The 19,629-nt window shown below is 31.3% G+C and overlaps 2 protein-coding genes across 3 annotated transcripts; both read left to right on the top strand.

Annotated features, from left to right (window-relative positions):
• Positions 1 to 798: 798 nt before the first annotated feature.
• On the top strand, positions 799 to 5,986 carry LOC107875766 (COP9 signalosome complex subunit 5a). Its single transcript, XM_016722601.2, has 6 exons — positions 799 to 1,419; positions 2,950 to 3,231; positions 3,343 to 3,490; positions 3,612 to 3,694; positions 5,341 to 5,418; positions 5,539 to 5,986. The coding sequence occupies exons 1-6, from the start codon at positions 958 to 960 to the stop codon at positions 5,626 to 5,628; spliced, it is 1,143 nt and encodes a 380-aa protein (XP_016578087.1). The 5' UTR covers positions 799 to 957; the 3' UTR covers positions 5,629 to 5,986.
• Positions 5,987 to 7,896: 1,910 nt separating this feature from the next.
• Positions 7,897 to 17,412, top strand: LOC107874677. Of its 2 annotated transcripts, none has more exons than XM_047413995.1 (11): positions 7,897 to 8,046; positions 13,157 to 13,286; positions 14,114 to 14,244; positions 14,477 to 14,676; positions 15,187 to 15,468; positions 15,626 to 15,684; positions 15,783 to 15,819; positions 15,935 to 16,006; positions 16,110 to 16,260; positions 16,353 to 16,487; positions 16,593 to 17,412. In XM_047413995.1, exons 2-11 carry the CDS (start codon positions 13,184 to 13,186, stop codon positions 17,022 to 17,024), a joined length of 1,602 nt encoding a protein of 533 aa, XP_047269951.1. In that variant the 5' UTR covers positions 7,897 to 8,046; positions 13,157 to 13,183; the 3' UTR covers positions 17,025 to 17,412. The 2 variants fall into 2 exon arrangements, with proteins under 2 accessions (XP_047269951.1, XP_016576919.2); XM_016721433.2 differs by having other exon boundaries at positions 7,907 to 8,046; positions 13,176 to 13,286.
• The last annotated feature ends 2,217 nt before the right edge of the window (positions 17,413 to 19,629 follow it).

The raw sequence follows: 19,629 nt of genomic DNA, 5'->3' as shown, positions 1-19,629 counted from the left end.
TGGTAAGAAAATATATATGGTAATAAATATAAGGACAATTAATATTTAAGGAGTAATAAAATATATGGTAAGAAGAAAACTATTTTCTCAAATTAAAAATTCAAATCAAATAATATTCTTTTTACATGATTTTTCTATTCAGCGTTCAAAACTAAATTTATAATTGAATACTATCCAATACTCATTATATTATTATAAGAAGATAAATAATTATCCCATCAATTAATGAACACTTGTTATTGTAGTTTTAATAAAATATGTCAAAACCATAATAATTTTTTCTTTTTAAACGTGATATACACGTGCAAAACACGTACACATATATATATAATATTAAAATGTCGTGAAGGGCCCTAAAAAGGTCGTTTGAACTTTTTGTCCTTTGTTAAAAGTCTTTGCTTTAGATAAAATCATTTTTTTACTATTTTTTCATATTATTTAAGAGTTAAAAATTAATTAATTACATTTATGGTAAAAACTTTCCGTATTAGAAGTTATCAGAATAATTACAGTTAATATTTTTTTTCATTAGTTTAAGAATTCTAAATCAACTAAATTTAATTTTAAGAAGATTTATTAATCACTTGAAACTTCTGGTGGTAAAATATATATGAGCTTATAATAAAATATATATTTTGAACTTTTTACACTTTATTAAAAACCTTCGTAATAGATAAAACCATCTACTTTTAAATAATCTAAGTTATACATGCGACTAAACTATTATTTACCCTTTATTAAAAATCTTCATAATAAATAAAATCATCTACTTTTAAATAATCAAAGTTATACATGCTAGACACGTGTGGTTAAACTAATATATCAAATAACCCCGGGAAGCTTAACAATTGCAAGTAAAAGTTAATGGTAGTGAATATGTAATTTAGGCATAGGAGGAGTGGCTAAATCATAAATCTATTCTTCTTCTAATTAACCTTGTCAATTTTTCACTTATATATGAGGGCTCTCAAATACCAACCTCTCCGTAAAGTTCGAATGGACGCATTAAATTCCTACGCATCATCGGCAGCGATTGCACAACAAACATGGGAATTAGAAAACAATATCGTAACAATGGACGCGCCGTCCGGTTCTTCGCCGGAAAACTCCGCGTCGGACGCCATATTCCACTACGACGAGGCGGCGCAAACGAAGTTCCAGCGGGAGAAGCCGTGGGCGAGTGATCCTCACTACTTCAAGCGCGTGAAGATCTCTGCACTCGCGCTTCTTAAGATGGTTGTTCACGCGCGCTCTGGTGGTACTATTGAGGTTATGGGACTCATGCAGGGTAAGACTGATGGCGATGCTATTATTGTTATGGATGCTTTTGCCCTTCCTGTTGAAGGTACTGAAACTAGGGTTAATGCTCAAGCTGATGCGTATGAATATATGGTGGAATATTCCCAGACTAACAAGCAGGTTAGTGTGTTTATTGTATAAAATTTATTCCTTTTTGATGAGTATTTAGTCAATTTGTTGTTTAATTTATAATGAATTTTTCAGATTTACTGAATATTGAACTCGAACGGGTTCGAATGAAGCAGAACTGTAGGTTGATAGAATAAATACAATGGATTTTAGAGTTGAATGAAGTGTGAAGGTTAATACCATGAGGTCGCAGGTTCAAATCCCCGGATCGTCCCATCTATCGTAGCCTTGGTGGATAGAGTTACCTGGTACCTACCTACCTGTTGCTGGTGTGGGGTGGCAGGTATCTCGAGGAATTAGTCGTGGTGCGAGAAAGCTGGCCGGGACACCACGGTTATTAAAAAAAAATGTAGGATAAAGGATAAAATTGGATTATTGAATAAATATGTAAAGATAAAATGAGAAAAAAGATAAGGTAGCGACGTGATCACACCAAATTGATCATTACACAAAATGGGACTTTTGTCTTTATCTAGCGATTAACGATATGATACAAGAAAATTTAAGTAAAAATCAAAACAAGCATTGTATTTAGATTAACAGCCTAATACAATGCATTAGGTAACATCATCCAAATAAGCTGTTATTATCCTTGATTCTACTTCTACCACGTTAGATTTTTCTTTCTGCTGGATTGAATTTATGATATTTTCTCAATGAAGAAGAGAGTACTACCTAGTTTGATTCCGAAGCCTAATGACCATGTCATGATATTATTTTGTTTGGTTCCTATGTTATATGCGCAGTTATCTTTGAGGCTTGCTGTGGACATATGTGTCAATTTTTTCACTCTTTTATTTATTTATTGATGTTTTATCGATGTGTTGAAAATCTTTCTGTTAAAGTGCTACAAGTAGAGAACCTACAGCAAAGTATGATTGTCTGACAATAATACCAGTATACCAAAGATCAACTAAAATGAAATTTCCACTTTTCATGAGTATTTATTATGAAAATTTTCCTCTTTTCATGAGTATCTACTATGAAATTTCCCCTTTTTATGAGTATCTATAATAATTCATTAATTTTCTTTTAAGAAATAACAGGAGATATGGTCATTTTGATCCGTGTTTTCGATCTTATTACATAAGAGTGCACTCAACTACTTGAGGATCTGACACGCAAATGCCACCACGCCCATGTTAGATCCTCCAAAAATGTATTAACTTTTGGAGGATTTGACACTGACATGGCAACATTCTTGAAGAATCCGAACGCATAAGCATAATCTTCTAGTAGTCTGTAATATATTGCGTGGGTTACGTCCATCATCATGCACATATACATGAGATTTTTGCACATGTTCCACGGCTTCTCTTTGCATAAATTCTTATAGAATCATTAGCGAAAATTCAATTCTTTCAGATGATACCTAGAAATATTTTTGAGCTGATTATATTTAATCTATCTACATTGTTATATAGGATTTATACATTGTGTGTCAGTTGGTTTTGTGAATTGGAGTGTGCTTGTCACTGTGGTTTGTTTAGATCATTCTCTTACTGAGATATTTTGGTATAGGCTGGTCGGCTGGAAAATGTGGTTGGGTGGTACCATTCACATCCTGGTTATGGGTGCTGGCTCTCTGGCATTGATGTAACTACACAAATGCTTAACCAGCAATATCAGGAGCCTTTTCTTGCTGTTGTTATTGATCCAACAAGAACTGTTTCTGCTGGAAAAGTTGAGATTGGTGCCTTTCGAACATATCCTGAAGGATATAAGCCTCCAGATGACCCCATCTCAGAGTACCAGACCATTCCTTTGAACAAGATCGAAGACTTTGGAGTACATTGCAAGCAGGTCACCTCTTTGGCAGGAGCACATGCATTCACACATTTATGTTAAAATCTAGGTCTTCAACTTCTTTTTTTCTCTGACTGTTAGCTCACCAACTTTTCTCTTGATTTGCAGTATTATTCATTGGATATTACATATTTCAAGTCCTCTCTTGATTGCCATCTCTTGGACCTACTATGGAACAAGTATTGGGTGAACACACTTTCTTCTTCTCCTTTGCTTGGAAATGGAGACTATGTTGCTGGACAAATATCTGATCTTGGTAATATTTTGTTGCCCTATATTTTCCATTTTCTTATATCATTATAATGATTTAATGCCTGGATATGAGTTTACATGATATTGAAACACCTAAAGTTGGTTAATCCCGTTAAATCATGCAGCTGAAAAGTTGGAGCAAGCTGAAAATCAGCTGTCCCATTCACGTTTTGGGCCGTTAATGGCACCCCCTCAAAGGAAGAAGGAGGTAGTTTCTTTTTTGTTTTCTCTTGAATCTTGAAAATGCATACTCAAACTTACAAGTCTATCTCTTACTTTTTTGAGAATATTTGTTTGACCAACAATAACAATAATATTAGTTTGACAGTTCTTTAGTCTTTTGGATTTGTTGATGCTATTTATCTTTGAATCCTTTTGGCATGTGATTCCCATTTAGACATTATCAATCCCAGGCAGTATTTTGGAACTTTGTAGCTTATATCATACTTGGCCTCTTGGTCATATTTTGCTTGGCTATGAAACTACTTACAATTAAAATGTGCAAAGGAAACTAAGTATAAATTTTCCTTCAATTGTACATGTTCATTCTTTTTTCTCTCTCTCTTTTCTTTTTAATGATGAGAGTTTGCTAAAATTTATATAGTGGAGTACCTAATATGTGCTTATAAAGATCAACTAGGAAAAATAATGCATTACAAGAAGGAAAAAGAAAATATTCTGCATTCAAATGTGGAAATATGGTTTAGCTGTCGATTCATGATTAGGTTCATGCTACTCTCAGCAACAGCGGGTACCTGAAACTCTTGAGAAAGGAAAAATAGCTAAGGCTGTATGAATGAGAAGTTCTCTTACTATGACAGAAGATACTAGAAAAAGCTATAGCGGACAGAGGAAAAGTTTCATTCTCATGTGAATTTGAAATATAACCCCAGCTAGAAAACTAGTTCATTAGGATAATGTGCCAGTATGATCCTATCTTTACCTATGAATGTTTTGGTCCTCTATATAGTAACTTGCTAAATATCAGATCTGTGAACCAGCTCTAGGTGTAAAAGGGGACCTGCCATCATTATTGAATATCCTTGTTTAATACCAAGGCAAATGAGTGGAAAACAAAAGCTATAGCAATGTATTAGCAACTGACCTAGTGAAACTTGAGGATATGCTTTGTGATTACTATTTGGTACTTCAGTCTGATGCCTTGGGCGTTGATTTCAATCAGTTTTTATGTGTTCTCTCTACTTTCCTTTGCACATGCAACATTTGTACCAAGGAAAGTAAATCCTTAAAGCATTGAACCAACCATTTTTCCTCACTCTCGTTGTCTATTTTAGCGGGCATGTAACCATTTTATCCAAAAGTAGTGGTATGAAGTTGCAGAATCCTTCATTGAACACTTGTGACAAGTTAAAGATCCATTGTGGTGAGAAAGAAGATAGAGGAGCAAATTGACTAGGCAGCAACGTCGTATTGTCTGGCAGTTTATAATCACTATTACTGTTATCTCTACGACTCTGTTTAGGAGCACTTCTAGAAATGGATGAGTTTGATAGGGGTACCAGGGTGGAGCCTTCCACTTTCTTGTACTGCAATATGCTTTTCCTTTATGTCTTGTGAAGCTTAAAATCAATAATTTGCTGCAGTAGGTGGTGATTTGCCATATTGTTTCACTACATGTATCTTCCTATTGTTTTTGCGCTATTGAGCTTGTTTATGCGGTAGCTACCCAGTCTTGATCTACAACTTCAGGCTATGCATTGAATGCCATCATATTCTTCAACTTTCCGTAGTCTTTTGCCTTGCTACTTTATGTATGTTTCACTAAATTGCAAAATAAAGCATGCAACTTTGGTTGCGTACTGGTACTAAATGTGTTGGTCCTCTGAGTTGCAGGAAGAATCTCAGCTTGCTAAGATTACACGTGATAGTGCTAAGATTACTGTCGAGCAAGTTCATGGCTTAATGTCGCAGGTATACACTGTTCTATTCTTACTTTAGTCGCATATCATTCTTCTAGCTTGAATTGTTGGCACATTTCCATTGCTGGATAGGAATGTCTTGACACACCATGTATATATCCTTGGTTTTCAGGTTATTAAAGACATTCTTTTCAATAGTGTTCGTCCATCAGGCAAGTCGCAGACAGAACCATCTGGTCCCGAGCCCATGGTCGAAAGCTGATAAGTTTATATTCCATCAACCCGGATGTAGATCAGTTCAATGGAACGTTTAGGTTTCTTTTTGCAGTTTACCATATACAACTTTTTACTCTATTGTGTAGCTACAAAGAGGTGAAAGTTTACTAGGGTGATTGGCTCTCTGAGATATCGTGACCGTTACTGTTTAATGTTTTAAAAGATTTTGCCAGATCTTTCACTATTTCTTTTCCTTCTTTTAGTTGGTTAGAATTTCAGTAAATCAGACATGTTTGGTTTGGTGGCCCTAAGGGAAAACCCAGCTTCTTAGGGATCACAGTAAATCGTGAACTGCCTTCTTTGCTTCAAACTTTTTATGAATGACATCAATATTTTTATTTCGAGTGCTCTTTGGCCTACGATTTTTAAGAGCTAGAATGAGCTTAACATAAAAACTGCAGAGAAACTATTCATGCCTCAATGTGTTTCTTTGACAGCATCTTGTTCTTAGCTGCTTATTTGCTTACTTGTTTGGGTTCGTTCCCATCTCTTCTATATATTGAGAAGGAGAGGGGAGAAGGGTTATTTCAGTCGAAGTTGTTTTCAGCAGCTTGCTTTTTTAAATTTCTGAACCAGAATTCAGAGTTTCATTGATGCTGTATTTCTTTTTCCTCATCATTTGTAGACAAGACTATTGTTTGTTAGGTAGGTGCTATTGTTTCTCTACTTGATAGTTGATTTGTTAAAGCAGGATTAAGATCTTTTAATTAAATTAGTCTAATTGGAATACGATGTCATTTCCTTTTCGTTTGTTTGCAATATAAAATACTCGTTTCTTAAAAGAGAACCAAAAGAAAATACTTCTCTGTTCATCTTTTCCTATACGCTACCATTTTAAAGTACGTTTTTACTATTAGCATGTCAAGAGAAACATGTCTTTTTTTTGTGTTTGATTCTCAACATTAATGACGTATTCTTTAAATCATTTTTGAAGACTTTAGACAAAATATCAATTAACATAGATATTATAATAAAATAATCATGCCAATTTGTTTTCTAAAAGACGTGCAAAGTTCAAAGTAGACGAATAACAATGAAAAAAGTGAGTATCAAAGAGTTTTGACCCCTAATGTGTGTTATGAAGATGAAGGAAATTAGTCTTTTATCGACTAGAGATTTTGAGTTCAAGTCTTAATACGGGAATCTAAATGTTTTCCTCTTAATATGCTTTGCCTACCGAAATCCAGAGGGAAAATAAGAGTTAAGAAAGCGGTATAATTTGACAAAATATTTCAGATGAATTGCATGATTGTGAATACCTTCGATTCAATGCATAGGAACATATATCATGTTAGCATGTTTTAGGATGGGGCTTATGACTTTTTATGAGATTGTATCACGCCAATTTTAGTAGACCTTGGAAGATACATTAATTGCATCACAAATCATAAAAATCCCCTTATTTATAGAGATAACATGGGCATGGAATATGAGATAACACTTGCTTTCTTTATGTAGTAACAAACCATATTGCTTTTGTATTTTTATTTTTTTTAATAATCGTGGTGTTTGAAATTCGACTAATTTTTTCGAGATGTCTGTCACCTTCCACCTCGGCTAAAGGTACATCTCTATCCACAAAAATTAGCACAGATAGTAACTCTATCCACCATTGCTTTTGTATTTCTGGAACTTGATGTGCTAATCTCCTTGTACCTTCTGAAAATAGACACATGTACAAGATACGTAGGTCCTGCAACTATCAATGTTTATTCAAAATTGTGCAGCATTCGAGTTATAAGGAAAATATTGGGCTTATTTTATATGAACTGTTATTGATATACTATTCAGTCATCACACTGTTGAAAAAAACATTTATGCAAGTTTAATACGCCAAGTTCTTTATATATAATCCCATATAAGTAATATCTTTGGATGATATTTCGTATTTGTTTTCATAATTGTCCAAAAAAGCGACTTAACTAATTAAGTTGAAAATTCTAGATTATGTCTATACAAAGTAGACACAAGGGGGTTGAAGAATTAGAGGGGCTGCTCTATGCATGTAGACTAAAAATAAATGTCCCTAATTAATTCTTAACGATTTTTTTTTATTTTGCTCCAACGATACTCTTTGAAAGTTTAAACAAATTATTTTGTTGTTCATTAATATTGATAAAGGATATAATAGTGAAATTGATCATTCCATTAGCGATTTCTTAAGCATCGTACAAAATAAAAAGAGTTCAATTAATATGAGACAGAGGGAGTACTAATAATGAAAAGACCATTTGGTTTACTGACCTTTCCTCTTCATGAGAAACTCAATTCCTCTTTTTCTTATGAAAGTCTGTATAAAAACCTGGAATTTTTTTGTAGATGAATAAATTAAATATGACTATGAGTTTCCACTGAGATGAGCTTTTGTGTAGAAGAAGCCTTGAACAAACTGCAAAACTATCTGGTAAGAATTATTTGCTATTGTGTTTGTTTCCATTTATTTCATTTCTCTAGAATAATTGGTACCTTCTTCTCAAATTATCTGTCGTGTTTCTCTTTTACATATCTTTTAAGAAAAACATTAATCAGAAAGACTTTTTGACTATTTTAATTTATCCGTATTTATATCTTAATCTCTTCATTAAATATTTACTCTACTAAAGCGTATGTAGTCTTCAAGAATAATTACTCAATATTACTGACTTTGAGTCTTCTTTGTGTAATTATTTATTCTATTGTGTTTCTATTGTATTGCCATTGACGCTTGTAGTTTTCAAAAACAATTACGATTAAGGAGAAAATAAAGATAAATGAGTAATTATTTTACCTTAAACTTCTAAAATGAAAAATATTTTAAGACGTTTACTTTTTCGTAAGAATGACAAGTAGTACGATGTTAAAGACGCACGGAATACTTCACACGCAAAAAGCTGGCGTTCCAGAGAGTAATTAGCTACTTTCTTCGTTTCAAAATAGTAGATCGTTGTTGACTTGACATTTGCTTTTATAAGAAAATATTTATAAAGAATTTATTTTACTAAACTAACCTTATTAATTATGTTTGAAGTTATAGATTTGAATATATACACTTTATGTAGTTGATAGAACATAATAAAATTCTCTTGATTTCATAAATGAATCTAAATTGAATCAATTTTATTTTTTTTAACAAGAAGACAATTATAACGAAACGGAGGGTGTATTTAATAAAACTACTCTAAGAAAGTTTTAAATCCTATATTTATGTTATGAATCATTAAATATGTACACGTTTTAAAATTAAAATCCAGTTATTTATGTTTGAAGTCTTCATTAAATTTTGAATACATAAGGTTTAGATTATAAATCTACCTCTTTATAATTGAAGGATTTTTCAGTTTGTTTTATAGAAAATGATAGAATATTTTATAATTAAAAAAAAAAAAAAGATAGAATATTTTTACGTAGTACAAAATGTAGAAACTAAATGTGAAAGTGAGGTGCACTTTCCCTTCCGAATTAACCCTGATTATTTAGTTTGAACAATTTATTCTTTTCTATTCATTTCATCATTGTTATTAAATATTATTCATTATTTAATGTATTTTTAATTTATTATATTTAAATAGTGATATAATAAAATTATTCCTACTATTTATTATTTTTTAATATATATGTCAAGTGGCAAGTATTGTTAGACGCATAAAGTAGTACTAAATTACGTACAAATCAATTTGATCGGAAACGAACTTTTAATACAAGAATATTCTTTCATAAAAGAAAAAGAAAAAAGAACCTTTGTCTTGGTTGGTTAAGCTTTTTAAAAGTTAGTTAGACTTAAAACAAGAAGGAAAATAGAAAAAAGGTTTATTTCAGTTCTGTTCATAATGAATAAGGATTACATTATCTTATAATATGATACTAGTATTAATATCCGCGCATTGCACGGATAATATTAAAAATATATAAATTATATCATATTATAATATGCTAATTGAGTACATTAATTCACATTACTTTAATAAATTTTTAATTGTCGTCTTAATTTTAGTTCCCAAAATAAGATTATTCCTTAAGAACTTTAACTTCGTAGTTTTAATTTTTACATTATCAATTACTCATGATATGATTTTTTACCAATTAATCACCAAATATCTATTTCTTTTGTTTTCTTCATAAAATTTTGAATTTTAATAATGAAATAACTCAAGAATTCTTATCTTTCGGTATTATTTTCAACTCGTGTCATATAGTTTAACTTATTGATGATCTATTTTTTAAGTGTTTTAATTATTTTTTAAACTCCTTGATATTTATGGTATTAAGTTAGCTTCTTGATATTGGTATGTGATCACAATTTTAATCACAACATCTAACTTAGCCTATGGTCCATAGTTTCAATTTATGTGATATACTTTTTATTTCATCAATAAAAAATGACAATATTTTTCTTAATATTTAACAATAATTTAATGTTAAACATATCATTTTACTCTTAATAAAGTAATTAATTTACATTTATATAAATATCACTGTCTTATTTCAGACTATTCAACTAATTTTTAATTTTTTATCTTTTGATACAATCTTCCTCTCTTATTTGACAAATACTTTTTCTTCTTCATTATACCCGAGGACTCCTCTTGATTCTAAATAATCTAATTTTGCTTTGTTGTTTTAAAATTTTTTGAAACCACATTTCAACTATCAGTTTTATTATATCGTCACATAACATGCAATGAAATATTTTTCATATGCAAAAAAGTTTATTCCTTTTTGACAATATATAAAAATAGTTGTTCTTACCAATTTAATCAACACCAAAATTCTATCATATTACATACTAAAATGTAATATAGTGTTATCACAAATATAACTTCTTATCAAATTTGAAAATGTAAACATAAGAAATTAGGTTTTCGGATATAAAAAGATGATATTGATATATGTAGTTATCAACTAATATGTGATATAACCCATTTTAAATAGTATTTAAGAAAATTAATATGTCAAAAAAAGATTTCAAATAAAATTTATTTTCTTCTCCATTTATTGCTTATTATAGTTGGATTACCAAGTCAATATTATCATATTTAAGAAGAATATTAGACAAATTAAAATTAATGAAAATCAAAGCATAATCCACAAAAACAATACATATTGTAATTATTGTAATTTGTAAATACTAAAAGATAATGCTAGAAAGTAAGTTTTAGTGTGCTTTGAAGATCTTTTTCCTTTATACAAATATGAATAAAAATTATGATAATTTTTAAATTTTTCTTCCATAAATTAATGATTGATAATTTTTAATTTTTTAGAAAAAATATTAAAACTTTACAATCAAATAAAAAATAATACCGGCCATATAGATAAAAAATAATAAAATTTATTGGCTTTCAACACATTAAAATTTGACAAAAATATAATATCCTCGTTTATAGTCTTAGTGGGGTCATCTGCATTAACAACTGCAAAATTTTAAAAGAAAATTAAATTTACTTGTGAAAAGCAATATGCAAATATTCAAATAATTGAAGTAATCAAAAATAAAGATGCAAGATAAAAACAAAAATAAGGAGAAGACTAAAATCATTTTATAATAAGAAAATATGAATTACTTTCATAAGAAAAATGTATATTTATATCAAAAAAGTACTACCTTACTTGCTAGTGTTTGTATTTGTCCCTTGGTATTATACTTAAACAAAAAAAAAAAAACAAAAACTATCTTAATGTAATTGCTTGAATCGAGAGAGGCGTTATATGTCAACAGTTAGAACAAACATTTCACATATTTAAAAATATTCAGGGCAAACACACATTAAAAAAAATAAATTCAAACAATACCTCACATTTCATTTCTTCTAATTTTTTTCTATGCAAAACAGTAGAACATATATAAATATAAATAAAAGTGAATATTAAAGTAAGCCATTGCAAAAGTTATATAAAACGTATTAGTTGAGGGGATTAAGTAAGGAAGGAAAATATATGAAAAAAGTAAAGTAGATTAATAGTTAATTTACAAGATTTTTATCTTACAAAATGTAAAATTTTAATCTCAATGCACATTTTTTCTCTACATAGAAAGAAACATGTAAGAAAAGGAAACAATTGAGTTGATTATACCTGTTGAATATACTAAAATTAGTTGTGTCTCATATTTCTAGAAAATATTAATTAATAATTGTCTTAATTTAGGAAAAATATTATATGATTAATTCTAAGAATGTACTTACCTATCAATTCAATTTTCGTTTGTTTGAATTCAAAATTTTACATCTTTCCATTCAAATTAAAATATTTTTTCTCAATTCAAATTTTTTTCTTTTCAAATATGTCTCTCAATTGCTAATTGATTATGCTATCATCCTGATTTACACTATTTAAGCTAAATCATTATATTTTTATCATGTAATATAGATTCTCTCTTATCAACTATTATTTATTATATGATTTTTTTTATCGCAATAATCTTTTCTATATATGTCACTTGATTTGTAATTGATTATTTCCTTAATTAAAATGATGTCATTAATATTTAATTGAATCATAGTATTTTCAAAATAATTATATTTACTTTTAATATCCATCAAAACCATAAAAATAAGATTAGGCTAAACGAATTTTTTTTTTTTTTAAAAGTGACATGAAGAATTTTGATATACTAAAATGATTTTGAGTTAGACCCATTTCATATTTTTTAACAAAATTAATAAATATTTTTCTTTAATGGATGTGCCAAGTAATAGGCCAACTAATATATTCTAAGATTAAAAGTGTTCATACAATAGTGCCTTTTTGTCTTCATTTAGAATTCCAAGTGCACATTCACCTCCTATTTTAAATAGAATTATTTTTTTCGCCTTCATCCATTTATATCTTCTGCAACTATTTACAATCTACAAGGTATGTTGATTAATATACATTTATCATTGTCTGTTTAATCTGTTTTTCTTAGGGTACGTTGGGGCTGGATAGATTTATTAGTATTATATACATTGACAATGTAAATTTTTCGTTAAATATCAATGTAGTTTACCTTGATGGATTGAAAATAAATTTGAGATTAGTGATTTGTGTACTACTTAATATCAAACAGATGTTATTATTAATTGTCATGCAGGGGTGGAGATAGTGTAGTACTTAGTAGTTATGGCTTCGGCAGAACTTTATAATTTTGACTTAAATATTTGTATTTGTACAAGTAATCTATGACTTAAATGTTTGTATTTGCAATAATCTTGACTTAAATGTTTGTCTTTCTACAAATAATCTTTTCATAACTCACAGTTAAAAAGATAATTATCATTCAGAACTCATAAACTAAAAAATCTTGGCTCTGCCGCTGTTATTGTTATTGTTTTGCTGTTGTCGTCATTAGTAATTCTAACTAATATTTTTCTATAAATAGCTGATTATCTTTTAAAACTTGCTTATCTAGACTCTTTAACTCCAGCTGTATCACATTTTTACTTCAAGATAACAGAACTAAATGATTTATTTATTTATTTTTTTTTTTTTTTTTAAATTAAAAATATAAAATAATGTAATTTGAATGACAGAAGAGTATCCTAATAATTTAGTTATAGTCTTTGTGTTTCTTGATAGGTTAGAATATGGAGTTTATGCATAGGGGGAAAGTGGCTATAACTCTGCTATTATTTGCTCTCCTCCTCCCACTTAACTTCATTAATCTTGAAGGATTATCAGCTGGATCAGGTAACCACCAATTCTCTTTCCTTTTTTTTTTTTTTTTTTATAACTGTGGTGTTTGAGTCGACTTTCGTGCATCTCGACCGATTCCATGAGATACCTATCACCTCCACCAACAGTATATATCAAAAAACTTTATCCACCAAGGTTAGGATAGACGGAAGGAAATCACCTAATATTTTTGTTTTAGTTGGAATCTGAACTTGACCTAACGTTTTTAAATTAATTTTATATATATTCTTTTGTTGGATTAATTTTTTGTTTTTACTTTGGTTGTATGGCGGATTAGTACTAGTTCTTTAATGGCCTTGTAGAGCCATAAAATATGTTATTCCGAGAAAATAGTGTTTATTAGTCACTTTTCGATTTATGTATTTGAAAAATAGTCATTAAAGTTTCAAATGCTATAGTCAATGACTATTTTTTAAAAAAAAAATCGAGGGAAAGCATGGGACAAGTACAAAGTATATTTAAGAAATAAATAAAATAGAACCCCATTAATTCTTTTAAGGATGTGCATGAAGTTGCTTAGAAGATAAAATGTTGTCCTTGTTTCTAGTACTTTTTATGAGAATTATTAGCAAAGCATTACTTATAAGTTCACAAGAATCAAATTATACATAAACGTAGCATATCAATGTAGGAATAATGCAGTATATATGTTGTTATTAAATGACGCGTTGCATTTGTTACATATATTTATAAAATTCTACCTAATTGAAGCTACTACAAATGAAGCTTATTGCTAAGAAATATTGTGTTGTATGATTTTTAAAGCTTAACATTCATTCATTGATGCCCTTAATTGATAAACTGACTTGTTGATTATGCAGAGAGAAGATTAGTTGAATTAGATTATGGTTCAGAAACCTATCAGTCAGATTATACGGTGAGAATAGATCCTTTGGACAATTTCAAGAAATACAAAGGAGGATTTGACATTACAAATAAACACTATTCGAGTGTGAGTTTTCATCCTACCATATAATAATTTCTTTATTTATTCATTTTGCGTACATCATCGTCAGTGTAAGAAATTTTTATACTAGCATGTCACTTTTTTAACCGCTCGTTTTTAAAGATTACAAATCGTATGATTTTAAGAAGACTTGCTTGTAAATATGTTTTGTGTGGACGCGTTAATAGGATTAAAACTAATTTCAAACACTAAATTTCAACTTTTTTTTTTGGTGCAGTCCACCATTTTTACAGGTATATATGGATATGTCATTGCAGTGCTGTGGCTCTTGTGTGGCTTAGGATATGGATTGTTTCTCCTAGCTTCAACCTACTGCTGTAAAAGAAAAGATAGAGAGTTTAAGAAGAGATCAACTTTTTATAAACACTGTTATCTCTGGCTTACCCTCTCAGCTATTTTCTTGACAATTTTAGCTATGTAAGTTACCTCATTATATTCCTCGAGTTTTGTGATTTTACTGCTATAAAATGATCATCTCGACACTTCCAAAATTTATGTACCACGTCAGCGTGTCCGGCGTCCACGAGACACGGTGAGGATGGGTTGGAGTGCTTAGTTGTCAGTCGAAACCAAGTTGAGGTGTCTGGATGTGCGCTTTCAAAGTAAGAATGCTTACTTGCTAGCCGAGGCCAAGTTTGAGTGTCTGTATATGCATTAGCTGCTAAGAAAATTGTATGTTTAAGTCAAATAATCATTTAAGAAATTAATCTAAGGTTTTCTTATACTTGGGTTGTGGTGATATGGTAAGTATTCCACTATACTTAACGAGTGGTCTCTAGTTCGAGCCTTATGAATGGAGTCTCCTTTTGTAGGGAGGGTCTTCCCATTCATTCGGCCCCCAAATTTTATATACTGCATCCTCCAATGACGTTGTTTTGTTCATTGTGGAATGTTCAAAAAATTGAGATACTTTCATTATCATTGCAGAACAGCTACAGGCCTGGTACTAGGAGGGAATGCGAAACTTCGTTCAAGAGCGGATAGAGTAGTGGACATCATCATTGATACAGCAGATGGCGCATCAGAGACTATATACGCTACTACTAGAGCCTTGAGAGAGATGAACACCGACTTAGCGCATACTGATATAGGCCATCAGGCTTCTCATTTCCTCGTTCCCACCTCTAATAGTCTTGACAGACACGCTGATGATATACATAGGGAAGCCATGAAGAATAGGCGTTTAATCCAGAAAGTCCTCGAGATAGTGTAAGTCTTTCTCTTCTGCACCTACCCCTTAGATCATCAGAGGTTTTTCCAGGATTTAAAGCGCAGTGAGTTCAACTAGACTGATTCGCAAGCATGATAAGTTTTTTTCTCGGATGAAAAACGCTGACATGCTTATATACTTACTTTTTGCTGGCAGGTACGTAGTAACTACACTGATTATTTCACTCAATTTGGTCGCTTTGATTGCCCTAACAGGTGACTTAACAAAAATCCACCTTGAATTTGCTTACTATTTTTCAAAAACTATGAAGATATTCTAATTCAGACTAAAGTTGAAATCTTTTTCGTTGCAGTATCTGGAATCCTCAAATATAGAAGAACTCTTTACATGTAAGTATATCACATCAATGGTGCAAATCTGTATATTTCGACACTTCTAGTTCTTGAGCTTGTACCAATATATAGTAGCAACATTCTGAAGCAATAGTCGTGTCGATCTATGCAGGCTCATTGCAGCCTGTTGGACCTTTACAGTTTTTTGCTGGTTACTTTTTGGAGCATATTTCTTCATTGCTAGGTATGCAAACAATCTGTATTCTCTCAATTGTCTAGTTTAACTCAAAATTGTATGGCTTTGGATCATATACTTATGATCAAAGTGCGTCTTTTTTTGTTTTCAGCTTTGCTCGGGATGCATGCACAGCTCTTGAAAGTTTTCAGATAAATCCCTACAACAATAGCTTGAGTTCAGTCCTCCCCTGTGATGAATTACTCTCTGCAGAATCTATCCTATATAATGTCAGTGAAGGGATTCATCGAGTAGTGCACACGGTAAATTTGAAATTTAAACTTATTTTCCTTTTGTCGTTTCCCATGTGACTTTATCGGATTAGTATCACAACAAATACTCTTCCATCACGCAGATAAATAGAGCGCTATCTACAGATTATGGAAACGTAGCACAAATTTGCAACCCATTCTCCGGTCCACCTGACTATAACTACAAGCCTGATCAGAACTGTCCATCTAGCGCAATCAAGATAGGAGACCTCCCTCGGGTATAGCTCAAAGGCCTATGATTTACAGTTTCCTTCCCACATAGTTACTGTTATTAGTTTTTTCTTTACCTTTGATATGATGGAACTTTCTCTTCTTGTATGAAGATAATCAAGATGTCGACTTGCACCGATACAAACTGCAAAGGAGGAGTCTTGATCTCGCGTAGGGACTACAATAACATCGAGGCATACACAACTGCTCTAAAAAGGTTACTGGATGTGTACCCCGGAATGGAAAGCCTAGCAGAATGTAACACAGTGTATGATTCATTCTCAGATATCCTAGACAAACACAGCGAACCATTAAAGAAAAACGCGCATATGACATGGGGCGGACTTGCTTTCCTCTCGGTAGTGATGGTCGCGTTAGTCCTTGTGTGGACATTCCAAGCATATCACGAACAGAATCATCATCACAACTTCGATACTTCTATCAAGCCTCATTCTTCAACAGTAGATATGCTAGAATTAGGCACAGTTAAAGAAGCCAAGGCTGATACTAATCTTAGTTCAGTAAGTCAAATGACAGTTGATTAGTTTAGAGATTAGAGAATTGTACAGATTGATAAGATGATTAGAGAGTATATATAGGGAAGGGGAGCCTTGGAGTAACCGGTAAAGTTGCTGCCATGTAACCAGGAGGTCACGGGTTCAAGTCTTGGAAATAGCTTCTAGTAGAAATGCAAGGTAAGGCTGCGTACGATACACCCTTGTGGTGGGGCCCTTCCCCGAACCGAACTGCCCTTTTTGGAGAGTATATACAGGAGATCCAAAGGGATCTCCATACAGAGGGATATAGCCAAATAGGAGATTCTTTATTGTTAGAAAGTTAAAACAAGCCAGTTTATTGGGGACCAATCCCTAATGGCATGTATTAAATTCAAACAAAAAAGAAATGCATCTATTTATCAATCTTTTTTGGAAACTACATGTTCCAAGTGTTGTCAATTGTATTTAATTTTTTAATAGGAAATGCTGGTATTCTACGCTCTACTACCGTTCCCAAGACCCTACCACTTTATTTGTTGATATGTACTAATATTGGTATATTGTTATCAGTAGCGGAGTCAGGATTTTTATTGAGGGGTTCAGAAGTATATATACGAATTAGTCGAAGAGAGTTTAACATCTATTACATATGCATAAAAAATATTTTTAATCATGTAAAAATAGTACTATAAAAACAGTATAATTTTTCGTTGAAGGGGTTTGGATGAACCCCTGAAGTAAAGGTGGCTCCGCCACTGTTTGTTATACATTTTGTTGGAAATATGGAATGGTGATATGCAATGGCGGATCCACCTTGTAATCAGGATCCCCTTCAACGGAAAATTATACTATTTTTATACTATTTTTACACGATCAAAAATATTTTTTTGTATATATAGTAGATGTTGAATCCCCTTCGACTAGTCCGTATGTTTACTTCTAAACTCCCTCAATAAAAATCCTAGTTCCGCCACAGGTGATATGTATGGAATTAGCTTTCACTTGAATATCAACACACTGTATTAATATTCCATACTTGCATACACTAATAGCTTTGCTGGTTACAAAATGAAGTATTTGTTAGGAAACCCTTTAGCTTAATGTGGAACTTTTGGGTCGCAAATCAACATCATTGAACAGTAAACGCACAAATATGGTAATCAAGTGGGTAAAAAAGAAAACTTTTAACTAGATCATGCCCTTAAGAGTCACAGGCCCAAGGGCGTCTCAACGTCTGCACTTACAAAAATAAAAAAGTTGCCAATTTTCATGTTCCCGGTAACGACGTCAAAAACTTGGTGCGGTTCTACTGCACACGGATGTGTATGTGGTCGTGCAAGTATTAAAGTAGCCCTTTCAAGCCGAATGTTGAACCCACAGGACTTGTGTTTAACTACAATCCAATTCCAGTGTTACTAGAAGATTAATAGGTGCAAATTGTAACCAAAGAGAGTTCAACTTTGAGAATTAAAAGTAATGGTAAACAATACGAGATTATAAAGTGTTTGAAACGATAATGAGGAGAAATCTATGGTCGATGCAACTCAAACATTCCTATGAAGCTATACAACCACATTGTTAATTCACGATGTTATAACTTGATTATGGTCATCCGAACCTCTAATCATCTATGTAAATTAGATCTAAACCTCTGAATTCTGATCGTCTATGTAAATTGTATCTACAGCTACATCGTTGAGTGGAGATGGAAAACCAATTTAAACACATTTATATGTATGGGAAAACCAATTTAAACACATTTATATGTCATTCTGTATTTGAATTAAATGGGGCAAATCAAGTATATTCCTACCTAACCACGAATTCTATGTTTATTCTTTTGAAAAAAATAACTCACTCCATATATTATCTCACATCCCTATCTCGAGAAGTGTGACCTCAGAATACGCTTGTCTGAGGATGAAATCAGTGTGGAAATGACTGAGATTCCAAGCTCATCCAATGTCGAACTGAAAGTTCAAGCGATTTTGAGGTTTCTGAGACTGAAGCGTGTTATTCTGAAATGATTCTCTAAAGGCGTCTCAATAAAATTAGTGGCGTAAAGCCAAATTTTAATATGAGACTTGTACACATACATATAAAAATAATATTATAATAATTTTAATTCTTTTTTTCTCTTGCATATTAGTTGTTTGTGGTATAGTATTTTCAAAAGAGACATAACATTTAACTTCACATATTAATATGATAATTAATAAAAGTAAAGATAAATACTAGTTAATAAGATGCTAGACATTTATTTGTAATTCATTAACTTGACATTGTTGTTGAAACTTTTTCTCTTAATATAAAGTTTGAGTTGTTAATGCAATGTCCTAAAATATTTTTGGTAAAAACTAGGTAACTTTTTCTTTCTTTATTATTTCTTTTCTTTTAAATAATTTTTTCATACTTACTTCCTCCATTTCGTATTAGTTGCCCCTAAACACTTGACACACCCATTTAAAAAAATAGTTTTTAGTGTAAAAATTAATCTAAGCAATAGCAACATGAAAAATAAGTAAACAAGAAAATAAGGAGACAAGACAAGAGATGAGAGCTTTTCTTTCTTCCAAGTATCAAATATACAAATCTTTCCAGTGTTTCAGTTCTTCAAGTGTATCCAATATGAACCCTTATAGAGGCATGCAAG

The sequence above is a fragment of the Capsicum annuum genome, chromosome 6, assembly GCF_002878395.1.
Source record: "Capsicum annuum cultivar UCD-10X-F1 chromosome 6, UCD10Xv1.1, whole genome shotgun sequence".
NCBI classification, from domain to species: Eukaryota; Viridiplantae; Streptophyta; class Magnoliopsida; order Solanales; family Solanaceae; genus Capsicum; species Capsicum annuum.
The sequence above is the reverse complement of the archived record's forward strand: the minus strand, read 5'-3'. Positions and strand labels throughout refer to the sequence as shown.